Source organism: Onychostoma macrolepis, chromosome 01 (genome assembly GCF_012432095.1).
Source record: "Onychostoma macrolepis isolate SWU-2019 chromosome 01, ASM1243209v1, whole genome shotgun sequence".
Classification (NCBI taxonomy): Eukaryota; Metazoa; Chordata; class Actinopteri; order Cypriniformes; family Cyprinidae; genus Onychostoma; species Onychostoma macrolepis.
This window is the reverse complement of record NC_081155.1, coordinates 26,200,220-26,215,016: the sequence shown is the minus strand read 5'-3', so window position 1 is coordinate 26,215,016 and position 14,797 is coordinate 26,200,220. Positions and strand designations below refer to the sequence as shown.

The 14,797-nt window shown below is 32.7% G+C and overlaps 2 protein-coding genes across 2 annotated transcripts; one reads left to right on the top strand and one right to left on the bottom strand.

Annotated features, from left to right (window-relative positions):
* Positions 1 to 300: 300 nt before the first annotated feature.
* On the bottom strand, positions 301 to 7,890 carry alg11 (ALG11 alpha-1,2-mannosyltransferase). Its single transcript, XM_058748957.1, has 5 exons — positions 7,824 to 7,890; positions 7,025 to 7,246; positions 5,605 to 5,976; positions 3,764 to 4,341; positions 301 to 2,693 (listed from the first exon to the last, which is right to left on the bottom strand). Exons 1-5 carry the CDS (start codon positions 7,868 to 7,870, stop codon positions 2,410 to 2,412), a joined length of 1,503 nt encoding a protein of 500 aa, XP_058604940.1. The 5' UTR covers positions 7,871 to 7,890; the 3' UTR covers positions 301 to 2,409.
* Positions 7,891 to 8,573: 683 nt separating this feature from the next.
* Positions 8,574 to 13,891, top strand: cpb2 (carboxypeptidase B2 (plasma)). The gene is made up of 11 exons (XM_058780721.1): positions 8,574 to 8,721; positions 9,486 to 9,561; positions 9,799 to 9,923; positions 10,577 to 10,685; positions 10,786 to 10,887; positions 11,007 to 11,111; positions 11,433 to 11,543; positions 11,726 to 11,816; positions 12,740 to 12,942; positions 13,022 to 13,106; positions 13,201 to 13,891. Exons 1-11 carry the CDS (start codon positions 8,645 to 8,647, stop codon positions 13,398 to 13,400), a joined length of 1,284 nt encoding a protein of 427 aa, XP_058636704.1. The 5' UTR covers positions 8,574 to 8,644; the 3' UTR covers positions 13,401 to 13,891.
* The last annotated feature ends 906 nt before the right edge of the window (positions 13,892 to 14,797 follow it).

Sequence of the window (14,797 nt, the reverse complement as noted above, 5' to 3'; positions counted from 1 at the left end):
GTCACCTTATAATTTACTGTAAAAGGACATTTAGAGAAGTGTCTGCATGATGATGCATCTGTTACATTTATTTATAAACATTTTCTTTCTGATTTTCTCCTGTATCTGAAAAAGTGAAATTATAAATGATTGCAAAGTAACTTTTGCACACAATATGCAGTCGCCCTCCCAATTTGTAGGTCAAAGGGGAACTGAACAGAGGAAGAAATCAATATATTCTTGACAGTGAAATCAAATCAGTGACTGATGAAAAAGTGAACAGACATCTAATTCTGTCATAAGCCAAGATGAAATCTGCTTTATTAACCATTAGTAGTTTCTGAGAATCTCCTATTACCAACAGATGCAGAGCAGTGTTCAGGAAAAGCTTGACAAGTTCCTATGATTGTAATCATGAATTGTTACAGCTAATTTACACTTCTTACTCCTGTGAATATTTCTCAAAATTGTTTCATTTCTGTATAGTCTGTTAAACATATTTGAACTATTACACAGTTATTGAACACGTTGACAGTTGTGACACCATATCCTAATAACAGAATGTGGAGTGTTGCAATGGAATTTGTCATTAAATTGCCTATCATGGGCTTTTCATCAAATATTAAACAGTACAAGAATTATGAAACCGTAAAAATGTTTAAGGCAGAATTATTGTTTCAGGCAACAAATATTGCAATTAATACATTATGAAAAATAGCCTTGTTCCTTGAAGCATTCAATGAAAAAAAAAATAAATGTTGTAGAAACTATTTTAACTCGTACTTTGCTAGTAAATTTCACAGTTGATTACAAAATGAAATGTGACATTTTGACTGAAATTGTATTTTCTTGTATAATGTACTCCAATATTCTTTTTTACTTACAGCTTAATATTGTGAAATATTACAATTCAAAATTACTGTTTACTATTTTAATATATTCATTTATTCCTGTGATGCAAAGCTGAATTTTCAATAATACATTTATTAAATTAATAATAATTTACAATATTACTGTTTTACTGTATTTTGGATCAAACAAATGCAGCCTTGGTGAGCAGAAGAGAATTCATTAAAAACTTTTTAAAATCATGCTTGACAAGTACTGTAAATTAGTACGGCTATATAAATGCATCATTCATATTATAAATAATATTTATTATTATTAGAAAGTACACATGCACACTGTAATACCCGATATTAGTTAAGGTTAACCATTCTAGGAAACAATTGCATTAAAGTTAACCAATATACTATTTACTGTGAGCTTATTCAGTTTGAGTCCACAAAAAAGAGACTATTTCTTAATATTAATTATTATAAAATCTAAAACACTAAGAGATCTCCCCTGTTAATCTTATGCAAAAATAGACAGATATCACAATTTCAACATTCACTTTCCTTAACAATCTAAATCAAAGCATACTGAGAAAACAAAATACGCCGTAACTCAATTTGAACTTTCAGTAGTATTTGAGAAAAATATACTCGTTTCATTTAGCAAATTTGATTGTTAGGTTTTATAAGTTATATATGTTACTAGCTGTTTAAATACTCTCAACCCTCTCAGTTCTCTCCTCTTTTCACAGATACTATGTGCTGTTTAATTTGGCCTCTCTCTCACTTTCCTATCTAGTCTAGACAGACAAACACTGCTTCCCTTACCCAGAATCTGTGCTCCTAGGACAGCTTTTCTGTATACAGCAGTTATAATGTAAAACCAATTCTGTTACTGGAGGTTGGTTAATCGTGTGAAAGGTTTGGACAGCTGTATGCAACAAAAACGAGAACTGAGCACAGCTTTCCAATGTAATAACTGTGAATGTAATAATTACATCAAAATATTGCTACTTAAAATGATGTGGTAATAGTGAATTCAGTCTATTTACCAACAAACAGGACAAACATTTTGTTTATATTTCCAGACCACCACTCATATATAATTTATTGTAAAAAAGAACAAAAAAAAAAAAGAACAAAGCATTAGTATAATTTGAATCTTCCAAGAGTAGTCTTGTTGTGTAACCCTCTAAAACCTTTTACAATAAAACAAAACAAAGCCATTACATTTATACATAATGTATATATAACAGATATGAAGGAAAAAACTGCATGTTTGCATTTAAATTAAACAAAATCTACTGCTTTCTGTTCATTTGCAGCAATCTGTCATTCAATCTGTCATTAAGTTAAAGCAAAAGGTGGCATCTCACCAGAACTAGCATTTTCCATGATGCTTTTCCCTTACCTTAGTGATATTACTTAAAGAGCAAATGTTCACAAGACAGGCAGGTATGAAGTGCTCACTTCTGCTATGGACAAGGAATGATTTGGAGTCAGCATTATGGGGCCAGCACACGCTTGTGAACTAGACTGAACTATTTCTAGCTGATTCCCTATAGTCAGTCACCATGACCCCCTCCTCTATCACTCACAGTCTTAGTGTTGACATTAGAGGCTCCACGGCTGCAAGAAATGAGCCTTCAAACTCCTGGTCTGAGAAGCGGGTGACGGACAGACGCGCCCGGCGTCGGATCTCCAATCGAGCTGCAGGAGTCATAGAAAGGATTCGTTCCATGGCATCTGCATAACTGTCTTCATTGTCTGCCAGGAAGCCAGTTGGACCATTATCATAAGGAACTACAATGTCCAACTTCGGACCACCGGATTTGTGAGCCAGAATGATTGTTCCTGCAGCCATACACTCCACTACACCTGTGGACATGTGGGAGAAGATGAGAATTTCTCAGGGTAATGGTCATGGAAATATCAGGGTTATTAGTTAAATTGAAACTAAAACCCTAAACAAACATTTTTGTTACCATAAATAAATAAATATATTAGCTAATTGCCAACAACATGGCAACATATCTTATTTTTATTCAGTTGAACTTATTTAGTTTAAGGACTAAAATAACTAAAACAAACAAATAATAATAAATACAAACTATATAGGCATTTAAAGAAATATATAGAAAAATGACAAAAACACAACTACATAACTAAAACTAAAATGAAAGAGATTAACAGAAAATATAAAATTAAATCCAATTCAAAATATTAACGAAAACTAAAATGTAATATCAATTATACCAAAATATATTACTATAAGCTAATTGCCAAGGCAACACTTCTTATTTTCATTTAGTTTGAGTTAAAGGACTAAAAATAAAATTAAACTGAAACTAATAAATAAAAACTATAAAGGCATTTAAAGAAATATATATAAAAATGTTAAAAATGAAAAAAAAAAAAAAACTTCAAATGAAAGAGATTAACAGAAAATATAAAATTAAATCTAATTCAAAATATTACCGAAAACTAAAACGTAATATCAATGATGGTAAAATAATACTGGCAAATATGCACTGTGGACAAAAATAATCTTTGCCAATTTAAATTATTTCTGACCAAAAAAATAAAAATGATAATGTATAATGTATATAATATATATAATATTCTATTAATCCATTATATTTCAAATTTTTATAAAATATTATTTTAATTCAATTTTACAAGATAATTTATCTAATTTAACATTTTAATTAAATAAAAATGTTTTAATTCAATTTTACAAAATAATTTAAATAATGTAACATTTTAATTAAATTAAAAATGTTTTCATTCAAATTTAAAGATAATGTAATTAAAAAAATAATAATTTATTGTATAATATTTAATAATTTATTACTTGTTCCATAAACAATCCACCATCTTTTTGTTTTTATTTTTTAAGTAATCTGTATAGTGTTTTGAGATTTTGCTGAGAGCATGATATTTCTTACCAATACCGAAATGTTCATTCCACATTGTGTGCAGCCCGATTGTGGCGTCTGTTAAATCTTTCTTCAGTTCTTCAAATGGGATATTGAGTTTAAACTCCACCCTATCTGCCACACCCAGATCTAGACACAATCCCTTCAGCATCTGTACCCTGTCTTCATCTTCCTGGTTACGACATCCACCTATCAACACCAGCTTCACGGTCTCTCGCCCGGCAGACTCCACCCCCTTCCTGTCCAGAAGCTTTCTAAAAGCCTTAATCTGCAGCTGATGGTCTTTTTCAGGCCGGAACTGACCCACGGAGACCACAGAGTGACACTTCTTTCTCTCCTTCTCTTCATCTTCATCCCCAATAGGGACGTCCAGGAAGGCCTGAACATCACATGGTGGATAGACCACACTGGTGCGGTTAGGAGCGTGCCACAGAGCCAGAATGTGACCTAAAGTCCAGGTGGAATTTACCATGACTACGTCACTACAGGAACCGGCCAGGCCATACAGCAGCGCAAAGACACAGTAGTAAATCACTTTGATGGCACTCAGTACAGGGTTACTGGAGATGTAGTCTGAATTATTGAACCTAGAATGAAGATTTAAGAATGCATATATGGAATTATATGTCAGATTTCTATAGGCCAATTATACTGTATATACACCACCGTTCAAAAGCTTGGGGTCAGTAAGAATGTTTTGTTTTTGTAAGAAGTAACCAAGGCTGCATTTATTTCTTCAATAATACAGTAAAATAGTAATATGATGAAATATTATTTAATATTATTAAGCCTATAGGCGAGACTTCCGGTTCATTAGCCGCTATAGGGAAATAATGAGAAGAATTACAATGTGCAGTAAATGGTAAAACTGTTTGCATTACAAACCAGTGTGTTCATAATTAAGATAATGCATTAAAATAATGGTAAGACAAATCAATTTGCAATTTTAAGCAACAAAACGAGTGGTTTTGTACAGTTAAAAATAGCTGGAAGCGAATGAGACCAGAAGCAAGAAAACCCATAAAATTTACGAATGGCCACACCCATTTTACGGGAAAATTAAGGTGTCTTTACTTCTGCTTTTGATCAATATAATGACTCCCTGCTAAATAAAAGTATGCATTTATTCATTAAAAAGGTATACTGACTCCAAACTTTGAAACGTAGTGTATGTAAATATAATTATACACATTCATGCAACATGCATAACAACTGGAAAACATACTGCAAGAGATGCATCTATGAGACAAAAAATGCTCATCAGAAAACTGATGTTAATAATGGCTCAAAACAATGGCTGTTTGAGTGAAAAAGAATATTTAACAAAGAAAGGTAGTATTAAATTTCCAGTGGTGATTTACTGGCTAAGGAATATTTTTCATGCATAATTTCTACCTGATAAAACATTTTAGAGGTTGGCATAATTACAAAAATGTATAATCATAACAATGGCAATGAAGTTATAAGATTTTATTAATTTGCACAACTTTTTTTCCAGAGCTAGAAATCACGCTCCTCATATATCCAGGATTTCAAGTGGGATTTAAATTTTAAAAAATGCCGAGGGGGTGAATTAAAATACCATTATTTTTATATATTTTATTTTGTCTAATTTAAAAAAAAATTATTTATACCGAAGCCCTGTTATAAGTTGGTTTAGAACTACTGCACTAATTCATTATGCAAAATAAGACCAAAAATATATTCATTAACAAAGTAAATATAATCAGATTTGAACTACAATCATTATAGAATTCTTTTAACCTCTACATCAGCCACAAAACTAAGCTTTTAAGCCACTAAACATTTACTTTTAATTTAATAACACTAATGTGACTTTCTTGACTAACCTTGGGTTTCTTTCTCGAACCACTGACAGCATATCAGTGCTGATGGTTGGGTAGTGCACATAGCTTCCTACATGACAGCCACCCAGATAACGGAACACAGGTAGGGTGAAGGCATAGCCCATTGAGTCAATGTAGAGGTCTGGAACAAACTCAGTCAAGGCCTCCCACCCCAGGAAGATGGAGCCCACGCTCTGCCCCAGAAGGGTGAAGTGTGGGTAAAGTTTGGCATCCACCAGGAGACGATGTTTCAGGAACACAAACTTAACGGCTCGGGGGAGTCTGATGTTGAAGCGCCGCCGCGCTCCATCTAAAATCTCTTCTGCTGTCACACCCTGATCACCTGTGTAAACCACGAAGGAAACATCTTGATACCTGCGTAAATATAGGGGATTAAATAGGGTATGAATCCAGAATTTCTGTTATGGTTTTGTTCATGCTGAAGACCAGCCCTGCTGATTAAAGCATTCAAGAGTTCAGTCAAACACAGAAATTAATACATTCATATAAGGGTCAGTGACATGCCATGCTCACTTCGCTGTCCTAGGCAAATTCAAATTATAAGACTGGCTTTTAAATTAAAGTATGCCTAGGGATTCAACTACACATAGGTCTTAACCTACATAAGGTAAAAAAAAAAAAAAAAAATTCCTTTACTTTTATATTTTAAGGCAATATTATGCTTAAGAGATTCAAAATATCAACTGTTCACTCTTAAAATAAAAAAGACAATTTCTACAAATACATAAAATAAACAAATATATCTTTCCATTGAGCATACACCAGGGAATAATAAGGAAAAAAAACATTGCAGTAATCCAGGGACAAGGACTTGTGTAAAACGTCCAGTATGTTTTTTTTTTCTTTTGGTTCCAAATACACTGTGGTGTAAATTTCATGTTTTGTAGGGCAGAATTTAATATTATATATTACTAAATAATGTTCTGTGTGTATTTTAAACATTATATTATATTATTTTTTTAAACTGTGTATTATATATTTCACTTGAAATATAATATTAAGTTGCATATAAGTAGAGGTCAATGTAAATATTTTTTGAAAGTCATGGTATAGTTTTCCACCTGTAGCCAAGTAACAGTCAGTTTAAGAGGTTCTAGTCATGCTGATAACATTGTAGTTAGGCATGATAATTTTACAAGAAGTCTTCTGACTACTTAATACTTGCCAGTCATTATTAGTTATATAATTATAATTATGTAAATATTTTGTATGACCTTTTTAGTGACTAGAATCAATAACTTCAAACACAACTTTAATACAGTATAAAATTATTTACATTTTGGATTACTGTTTATTATATGTATTATTTATATTTTTTGCATGCTTTCACTTCCTATTTGTCACTGGCCCATAAATGTCTGGCCAAATAAACGGCACACTCTTAAGAGCTGAAATATCTGACCTGTTTTGAAGAGCACGTAAAGCACACCACAGCACTCTCTCTCCTCCTCCTCCTGCATTGCAGTACGGGTGGAAGAAGGCCACGGCGGGACGGCCGTCCTGAGCTCTCCTGCTCTTCCTCTTCATCTGCAGCCAGGTTCTCACTCCCATGATGAAGAGGAAGAGGATGGCTGTCAGGACGAGACTCAGATAGAAACATGGCAACAGCAGTGACCACAGTAACCTGCGGAAGACAAAAACCACACACAATTACCCATCTTTCTATAAATATCAGTTTGCATGCAATGTTTCATACCAAAATGCACAATCAACTATAAATAGGCCTTAAAAGTCAGTACATGATTAGACAAGATCTCAAAACTAATTCTAAATGTACATTGTTACTGCTTCTCTTGTAATATTTTAACAAGTTCTATTTCTCTTCTAATATTTTATTTTATACTGATGCGTGCGTGTGTGTGTGTGTGTGTGTGTGTATATATATATATATATATATATATATATGAATCAGCATGAACCTTAACATGAACAGAAATGATTGGCTCCAATTTCACTTGGGAATGTTTAAAAGTATTAAATTAATACAAAGCTGCAGATTAATATACATAAATGTTTACGAAATAAAAAATACATTGATTCCTTCATTCATTCATTCATTAAAACAGAAAATGAATTGAGCAAGTAGTTTTATTAAACATTCGTCCTGTAGCAACAAGGGTGCAACAAGAGTTCAGTGGAGTTCACTTATCAGGCATTGGCTTTAAAATCTACACAATGAATAAATAATTTACAATGTTTACCTGATTAAATCGCACAGACAGAAAGACAGGTGATCGTGCGCTGACATCTTCCTCAGAGATGACAACACAACACGTCTCTCGTCTCGTCACAACCCGGAAGCGATTACCACTGGTCGGATGTTGATTTGTACTTCTTCTGGCGTTTTAATGGCTGTTGGCAAACCGCATTTTCGCCATCTACTGGTCTGGAGCCTAAATGATAAACTGGTTTATTAAAAAAGAAATATGAAGAGATCATTTGCAAAAACAGATAACTCATAATTGTTTTTAACAATTATCAGAAATTATGTTTTTTCATTGTGCATTCCAATTAATCTCAATCCAACTGCAGTTGGTTTATTCTGACTAGGTTAAAAAATAACTTTAAAAAAACAGCTAACTAACACAATAAAGCACAATAAAAACATGATAACATAATAAAAAACATGATTTTTGAACATTTCAAAAAATTTAGTTATTTGTTTTTGCCTATATATATATATATGTAACCTATATATAATTGCCATTGGCTGCCACCTAGTGTTAAGGTTTAATTTATGGTTTTGCTAATCGCAGACAAAGAATGCTCTCCTTAACAGTTGAGATGAAATGACACCATTTGTTTTCTGATTATACTTAATTTTTTTTTTTTTTTTTTTTTTAAATGATACAGCAGTTCTCATAAATATTTTACAAACAACCATTTGGAATGTTTTGAAATATAATCTACACGGAGCTAATTCAGAGTAAAGTTTAACCAGCAAACAAACAGTTCTAGATCAATACTGGCCCCGTACCTTGTCTACATTATTGCACAAACTATTGGGAGACAGAAGAAAAACATGAGGCCCCCAATACAACTTGCTTACTTTATATGTTTTAACATCTTTCTTGAGAAGTGTATCTGCAAATCAGAACAGTAAGTCGTAATTTTCCTAAAATTATGCATTATAGCCTACAATCATATATTTAAGTTGATGGAGTAGAAACACCCTATGACTGAAATCAGATCTCTGTTGTATGTTAGCATTAGCTTATTGTAATCAATGTAAAACCTCTCTTTAAACAAGGTAAAAAACATTACCTGCTGCAGAAAAATGGGAACTCGCAGTAGGATTTGTTTTTTATTTAATGTTTAAAACTGTTTTCTTGGGTAAAAGAATAATAATAGATACAGTGTTTGTATCTCCATCTGGTAAATGTGGATATATAACATTGTAACTTCACGATTACTACAGAATAGCACATGTTGTTAAAGTTTGTAATAAACAGAAAATGGTACATTCTTTGCTGAAGTGTTTATTGTGAATAATTATTTGCAATTATGTAGTATAAGTAGTTACATATCAAAAACATTTGCATATGATAAAAAATTTTCTTAGAAAAAAATAGATAAATAAATAGATAAATAAAATTGTAAAATGTAAACTCAGAATTATGAGAAAAAAAGTCAGAATTGCTAGATATAAGAACTGATGTTTATCGTAAATCAGACTTTTTTCTCAGAACTGCGAGAATCAAAATCCATATTTTAAGATAAAAAGTTAAAGTAAATGCAATTAGCTTATATTATTATATTATATTATATTATGTATGATATATATATATATATATATATATATATATATATAAATGTATGATACTACAATAAATGACTGCAGCTGTTTCTCTCTTCACACACAGTGACCAGGTTTTGGCCATCACTGTATCCACACAGGAACATGTGGACACAGTGCAAAACTTAACAAGTCACAATGAGGTAAGAGGGTATTTATTGACTGGCATTCTGTCCGAGCATGACTGTGAATATCAAATTTGGCAAGAGACGTAATATCTTCTGTAGATTACTGTTATTCTGAGTTAATTCAAGTAAGAATGATTTTACAAATAGCCTTCACAATATTTGCTGTTCATTGATTTGATTTATTGAACTGGCCCTCAGGCTGGACCTGTGAGTTTCAGCTAACATCTAAACTCATCTTCTGTTCTTGTTCAGACAGAATTGTGGCAGCCTGCTTCTGCCATTTACATTACAATAAACTCTGAGGTTCACCTTTACATTCGGTCAACAAGTGTAAAGTTTGTCACTGAACTCCTACGCAAACAAGGCATTACTTATAGGTAAGTAAAGCTGGTTAATTTGGTGGAATGAAGACTGTATGAACCTTTAATCATCTTGTTGTGTTGGGGTCAATTTGACCCACAATTGATTTAATTGATTAATTGCTTGAAAATGGAATATACTATTTATTTCTTTTTGATATTTAGTGACATTTTTTTTCATTAAAGGTTATGAAGTTTTGACATATAGATGTGTTTTGTTACAGCTTTTGTGTTGGGGTTATTTTAACACCCCCACCCCCTTTGACCCCCATTGTTTTCTATGCAGTTTCTATGCAAAAATCAACACTGTGAAGGATTCAGTTCAGTCCAATACCAGTGGTACTGGTATTTAACGTTAGATGCTATTCATTCTTACTTGTAGTTATTTGTACATCAGTCACTAAATAGTCATAACTAAGTAGCATAACTAATTCTAACTAGCATAACTAGCTAACTAATTTTGGACACTAAATTGTAACAATAAATAACACAATAAAAATAGATGGGATTTATTATATAACTCACATATTACATTAGTTTTGACAAGCTACAATAGAGGTTTTTTTTTTTTCAGATTTATATTTACTACTTTTATTACCTAAAAGATGCATATGTTGACAAGCAACTCCTTGATTCACAAGACTTAGTTTGTGCTTTTGATATTTTTGCAGAATGCTTTTGGAAAACACACCAGCACTAATTGAGATGCAGACCAAAAATGATACATCAGATCCCCGGAGTGGAGGCGTGTTTTATGAGAGATATCATTCTTTAGAAGATGTAAGCTGACAAAAATGAGAAAATTCAACAAACTGCATTCATTTAACTGAAAAATGTTCTTTTTAAAATCATACGCAATTTGACCAAACTTTTGTCTCAGATCTATTACTGGATAAATAAGACCAAGCAGGACCATTCAGACATGGTGAAAGTTATTCTTATTGGGTCATCTTCTGAAAAACGACCACTCTTTGTTCTTAAGGTACTCTCATTCTATTAAGGTTCATTTAAATACTAGAGATCTGAGCGTCGCTTGAATGTCTTTTTTTAGAACGCATTGCAGACACATTCACAGTTAAAATGTTTGTCATCATGCTGTAGCTTTCTGGCAGGAGGGATGAGGTGAAGAGGGCCATGTGGATAGACTGTGGTATTCATGCACGGGAGTGGATAGCCCCAGCCTTTTGCATGTGGTTTGTCAATTATGTAAGTATAAAGTGTTTAATCAGCATTATCGTAACCTAAGCTGTCATACAGTACACTGTGCTTTAAACCACGCTTTCTTCATACTCAACTTCTTCTCCAACTTCTTTGTTCTTAACCCATTTCACTTTACAAATCTCTATTTTCCATTTGCACATGGTTGTTGCACATGTGTTAAAGTGTCCTACCTCTGTTTGAGCTTGCATGTTTAAACTGTATCTGTATCTGTATCTTCAAGATCTTGGTTAGTGAACTAGAGTGGCCGCATAGCATTGTTTTATGTTAGAAATGTAATTCAATGGATTTAATTTTTTTCTTTTCCAGGCACTAGCATTTTACAACCATAACACTGAAATCACAGAGATTTTGAACAATATGGACGTTTACATCTTGACATCCATGAACCCAGATGGATACAAGTACACATGGACAACAGTAATATGATAAAACTATTATTATTATTATTGAAGTGTTGGAATTGTAGTAGTACATGTAATTGTGCATTTTAAATTTCCCTGAAAACAGACTTTTGCTTGATCCAACTTTAGCACAGTACTTATTCTAAAAATAATTCTAAAAGAGTCTTCATGGCTTTTATTTATTATTTACCCAAACAGGATCGTATGTGGAGGAAAAACCGCTCAAATAACAAAGACAGCAACTGTTTTGGAGCCGACCTGAACAGAAATTTTGATGCAAACTGGTGCAGTAGGTGCCAAATACTGGACCTTCACTTAAAAAAAAAAAAAAAAATTAAAAAACTGCTGTGTCCCAATTTGTGTATGTACTTTTTGTGAAGAAAAAGTACATACTTTTGCGTGTGTAGCACAAATAGTAGGCAAGCTTTGGGAACATACCACTTCATCATTATAATATCTTTAATGGACTGCTCTGTTGCTTAATTACATGCATCCTGTCACCATTTAAACTGCCAGGATGCACTAAACAATCATCTTGTCACAGTTAATATCATCCCCATTTTGTTTCATTTCATTTCTACCATATTGGAATGAAATGAAGAGGCATGTTGATCTGTATCTTTCATGCTGAGAACTCTCCTCATGCAAAAAAAAAAAAAAAAAAGGAAACTGGTAAACACTGGTAAATATTTTACATTGTCTATTACAATTACAGATATTATTTCTTAAAATACACACATAATGCAGTGCAAAATTCAAAACACAGGTAAAACACCTGTAAAAAGTTAATACGAAAAATTCATAGTTCATTGTGCCCTATTTTATGGATTTGTGTGGTTTGATAATGATGCACTTAAAAGTTACCCTTTCTGTACTGTTGGTCTTCCGTATCCACCATGTTTGTAGTTTTTTAGTCGTGTTTGTAGTTCTAATCAAATTCTCATCCAACACAATGGTTATGGGCAATGTTAACTGTTAAAGTGTGCACGGATCTGCACTTCAAATTTTCACCTGAAACAGTAAATCATCTGGGTACGTTTGGGATACTCATTTCAACATAAGAATAGGGACAGTCCAGTTCTAATTTTGAATTTTATTTAGGCCAGATATTCGAATTGGGACGCAGCAATACAGTTATGATTTTACTTTTGAGGACATTTTATTTTAGAACTGATATTTCTCCTGGTTTAATTCATCCACTGTGTTCTACAGCAAAGGGGGCATCCGATAATCCATGTGATCCTACATATTGCGGTCAGTTCCCAGAGTCTGAACCAGAGACCCAGGCTGTGACACGGTTCCTGCGCTCCCATAAGGACACAGTCAAGCTGTACCTCTCCATTCACTCCTACTCTCAGATGCTCCTGTTTCCTTACTCCTGTTCCTATGATGAGATTCCAAACCACAGTGAGCTGGTGTGTGAAGTTAATAGTCGTCGGGTCGTACTAGTAAATAATCAAAGTTAAAAAAATATTTTTTGTTTTTTTCTAACAGTTTGAACTTGTTAAGGAGGCCTCAACAAAAATACGCAGATATTACAAGAATAACTATAAATATGGTCCTGCTGCAAAGACCATTTGTAAGCTTTCTGTCTATTCTTAGAATACAACAATCTGTATTTGAACTTTTTCCTGTTTTTTTGTTATATAAATATTGTGTTTTTCATTTACTAGATTTAGCCCCAGGAGGATCTGATGACTGGGCTTATAATCTCGGGATAAAGTATTCCTTCACCTTTGAGCTTCAGGATCGTGGTCGATATGGGTTTCTTCTTCCTCCCAGCTTGATCCCTCAGGCCTGTAATGAGGCTCTGCTGGCAACAAAGGTCTTAGCCTTACATGTGATCAAGAAACTCAACGAAGAGCTTCCATAAACAACCTGAGCACACTATAACTTTTACTCTTGACTAAACAAAATGTGCTAACAGCAATAGAGAAAATGCAATATTTGTAACAAATAATAGTAACAAATAAAACATTTTTTGAGAGCGAGGTTATTGTAAGTGTGTCCTAACATATCAAGTAGCCTATCATAGTTCGTATACAGCTACCAAAGTAAAACACTGGCATCTTGATACTGGCCTCTGAATTGTCATGTTAACACTTTGTTTCCTTTGCGCGTAAGAGTTTTGAAACATTTTAAATATAAAACTTCATTTACTTATAAAGCACTATTACATACGGTTTGTGATGTAGCTGCTGTCAGATGTAAACACAGTTCACTGCTTCATCTTTCAATAAAGGTTTATTTGCAAACTCTCCATTACACTGAGGGTGGCCAACTTCAGAAAAGAAGATAAGGGACAATCGTGGCTCTTTATAGGAAAATAAGGGACAGAATAAGGGACATTCAAAATATTTGTAGTGCAGTGTATGTCATTTCAATGTCTGCAGTTACGTATGTGTATTAAAGGTGTATAAAAGGTTTTCAGACATATACACATTTGTTTTGCTTAACCTATTTAAGCACAATTTAATTCTGTGTCATACCAAAAATAGCGCACAAATATTATACCACTATATAATTGCAACTGCAGTGGTGTAGTAACTTAATACTGTATCATCAATCTCTGTTCATTTTTTAAAAATTCTGATAATATTTCATATTTCAGTAATATTTCATCTAATATTTCATTTATTTATTTCATTCGCTTTAAAAGATGAAACAAAAATAGTAAAGATTAAATAAATCGTCCAATCTTCTGTTCTCTTTTATTCTGCAGTTATAGATACATTGCCATTAAAAATGCAGTACTGGAAAATTAACTAAATTATGTAGTAGAATATAGCCTTATACCTTAAATAATCAGCTTCATTTAACTGATGATTCCTTAGTCTGTAGATATAAACTGATGTCAGTCCAGCACTACCTCAAAAAAAGAGTGGCCACCAAAATGAACGTAAAAAATGTAAATATACGATTAAGAAGTGGTAAGTAACCAGCTATTATTTTAACCAGCTATCTCTTAACCATTGTTATCTTAACCAATTTCATCATTGTAATAGGTGGATTCAGTGATGTTTAATGTTTTTGGCTTTTTTTTTTTTGTGTGTAGATCTGTAAAGTAATTTCTGTAAAGGCAATGTTTATTTCTTCATTCACAAACAATAGTCTTTCTAAACTAGGCGGTAATGTTATTTATCATTGATGACTAACACAGAGACAATTCCATTTTAAATACATTCAGTTTAGAATGATGGGCTCAATAATCTGCATTTCCAAAGAAAATATTTAATTTTATTAAAAGAATCAAATTGTTTCCACCATTAA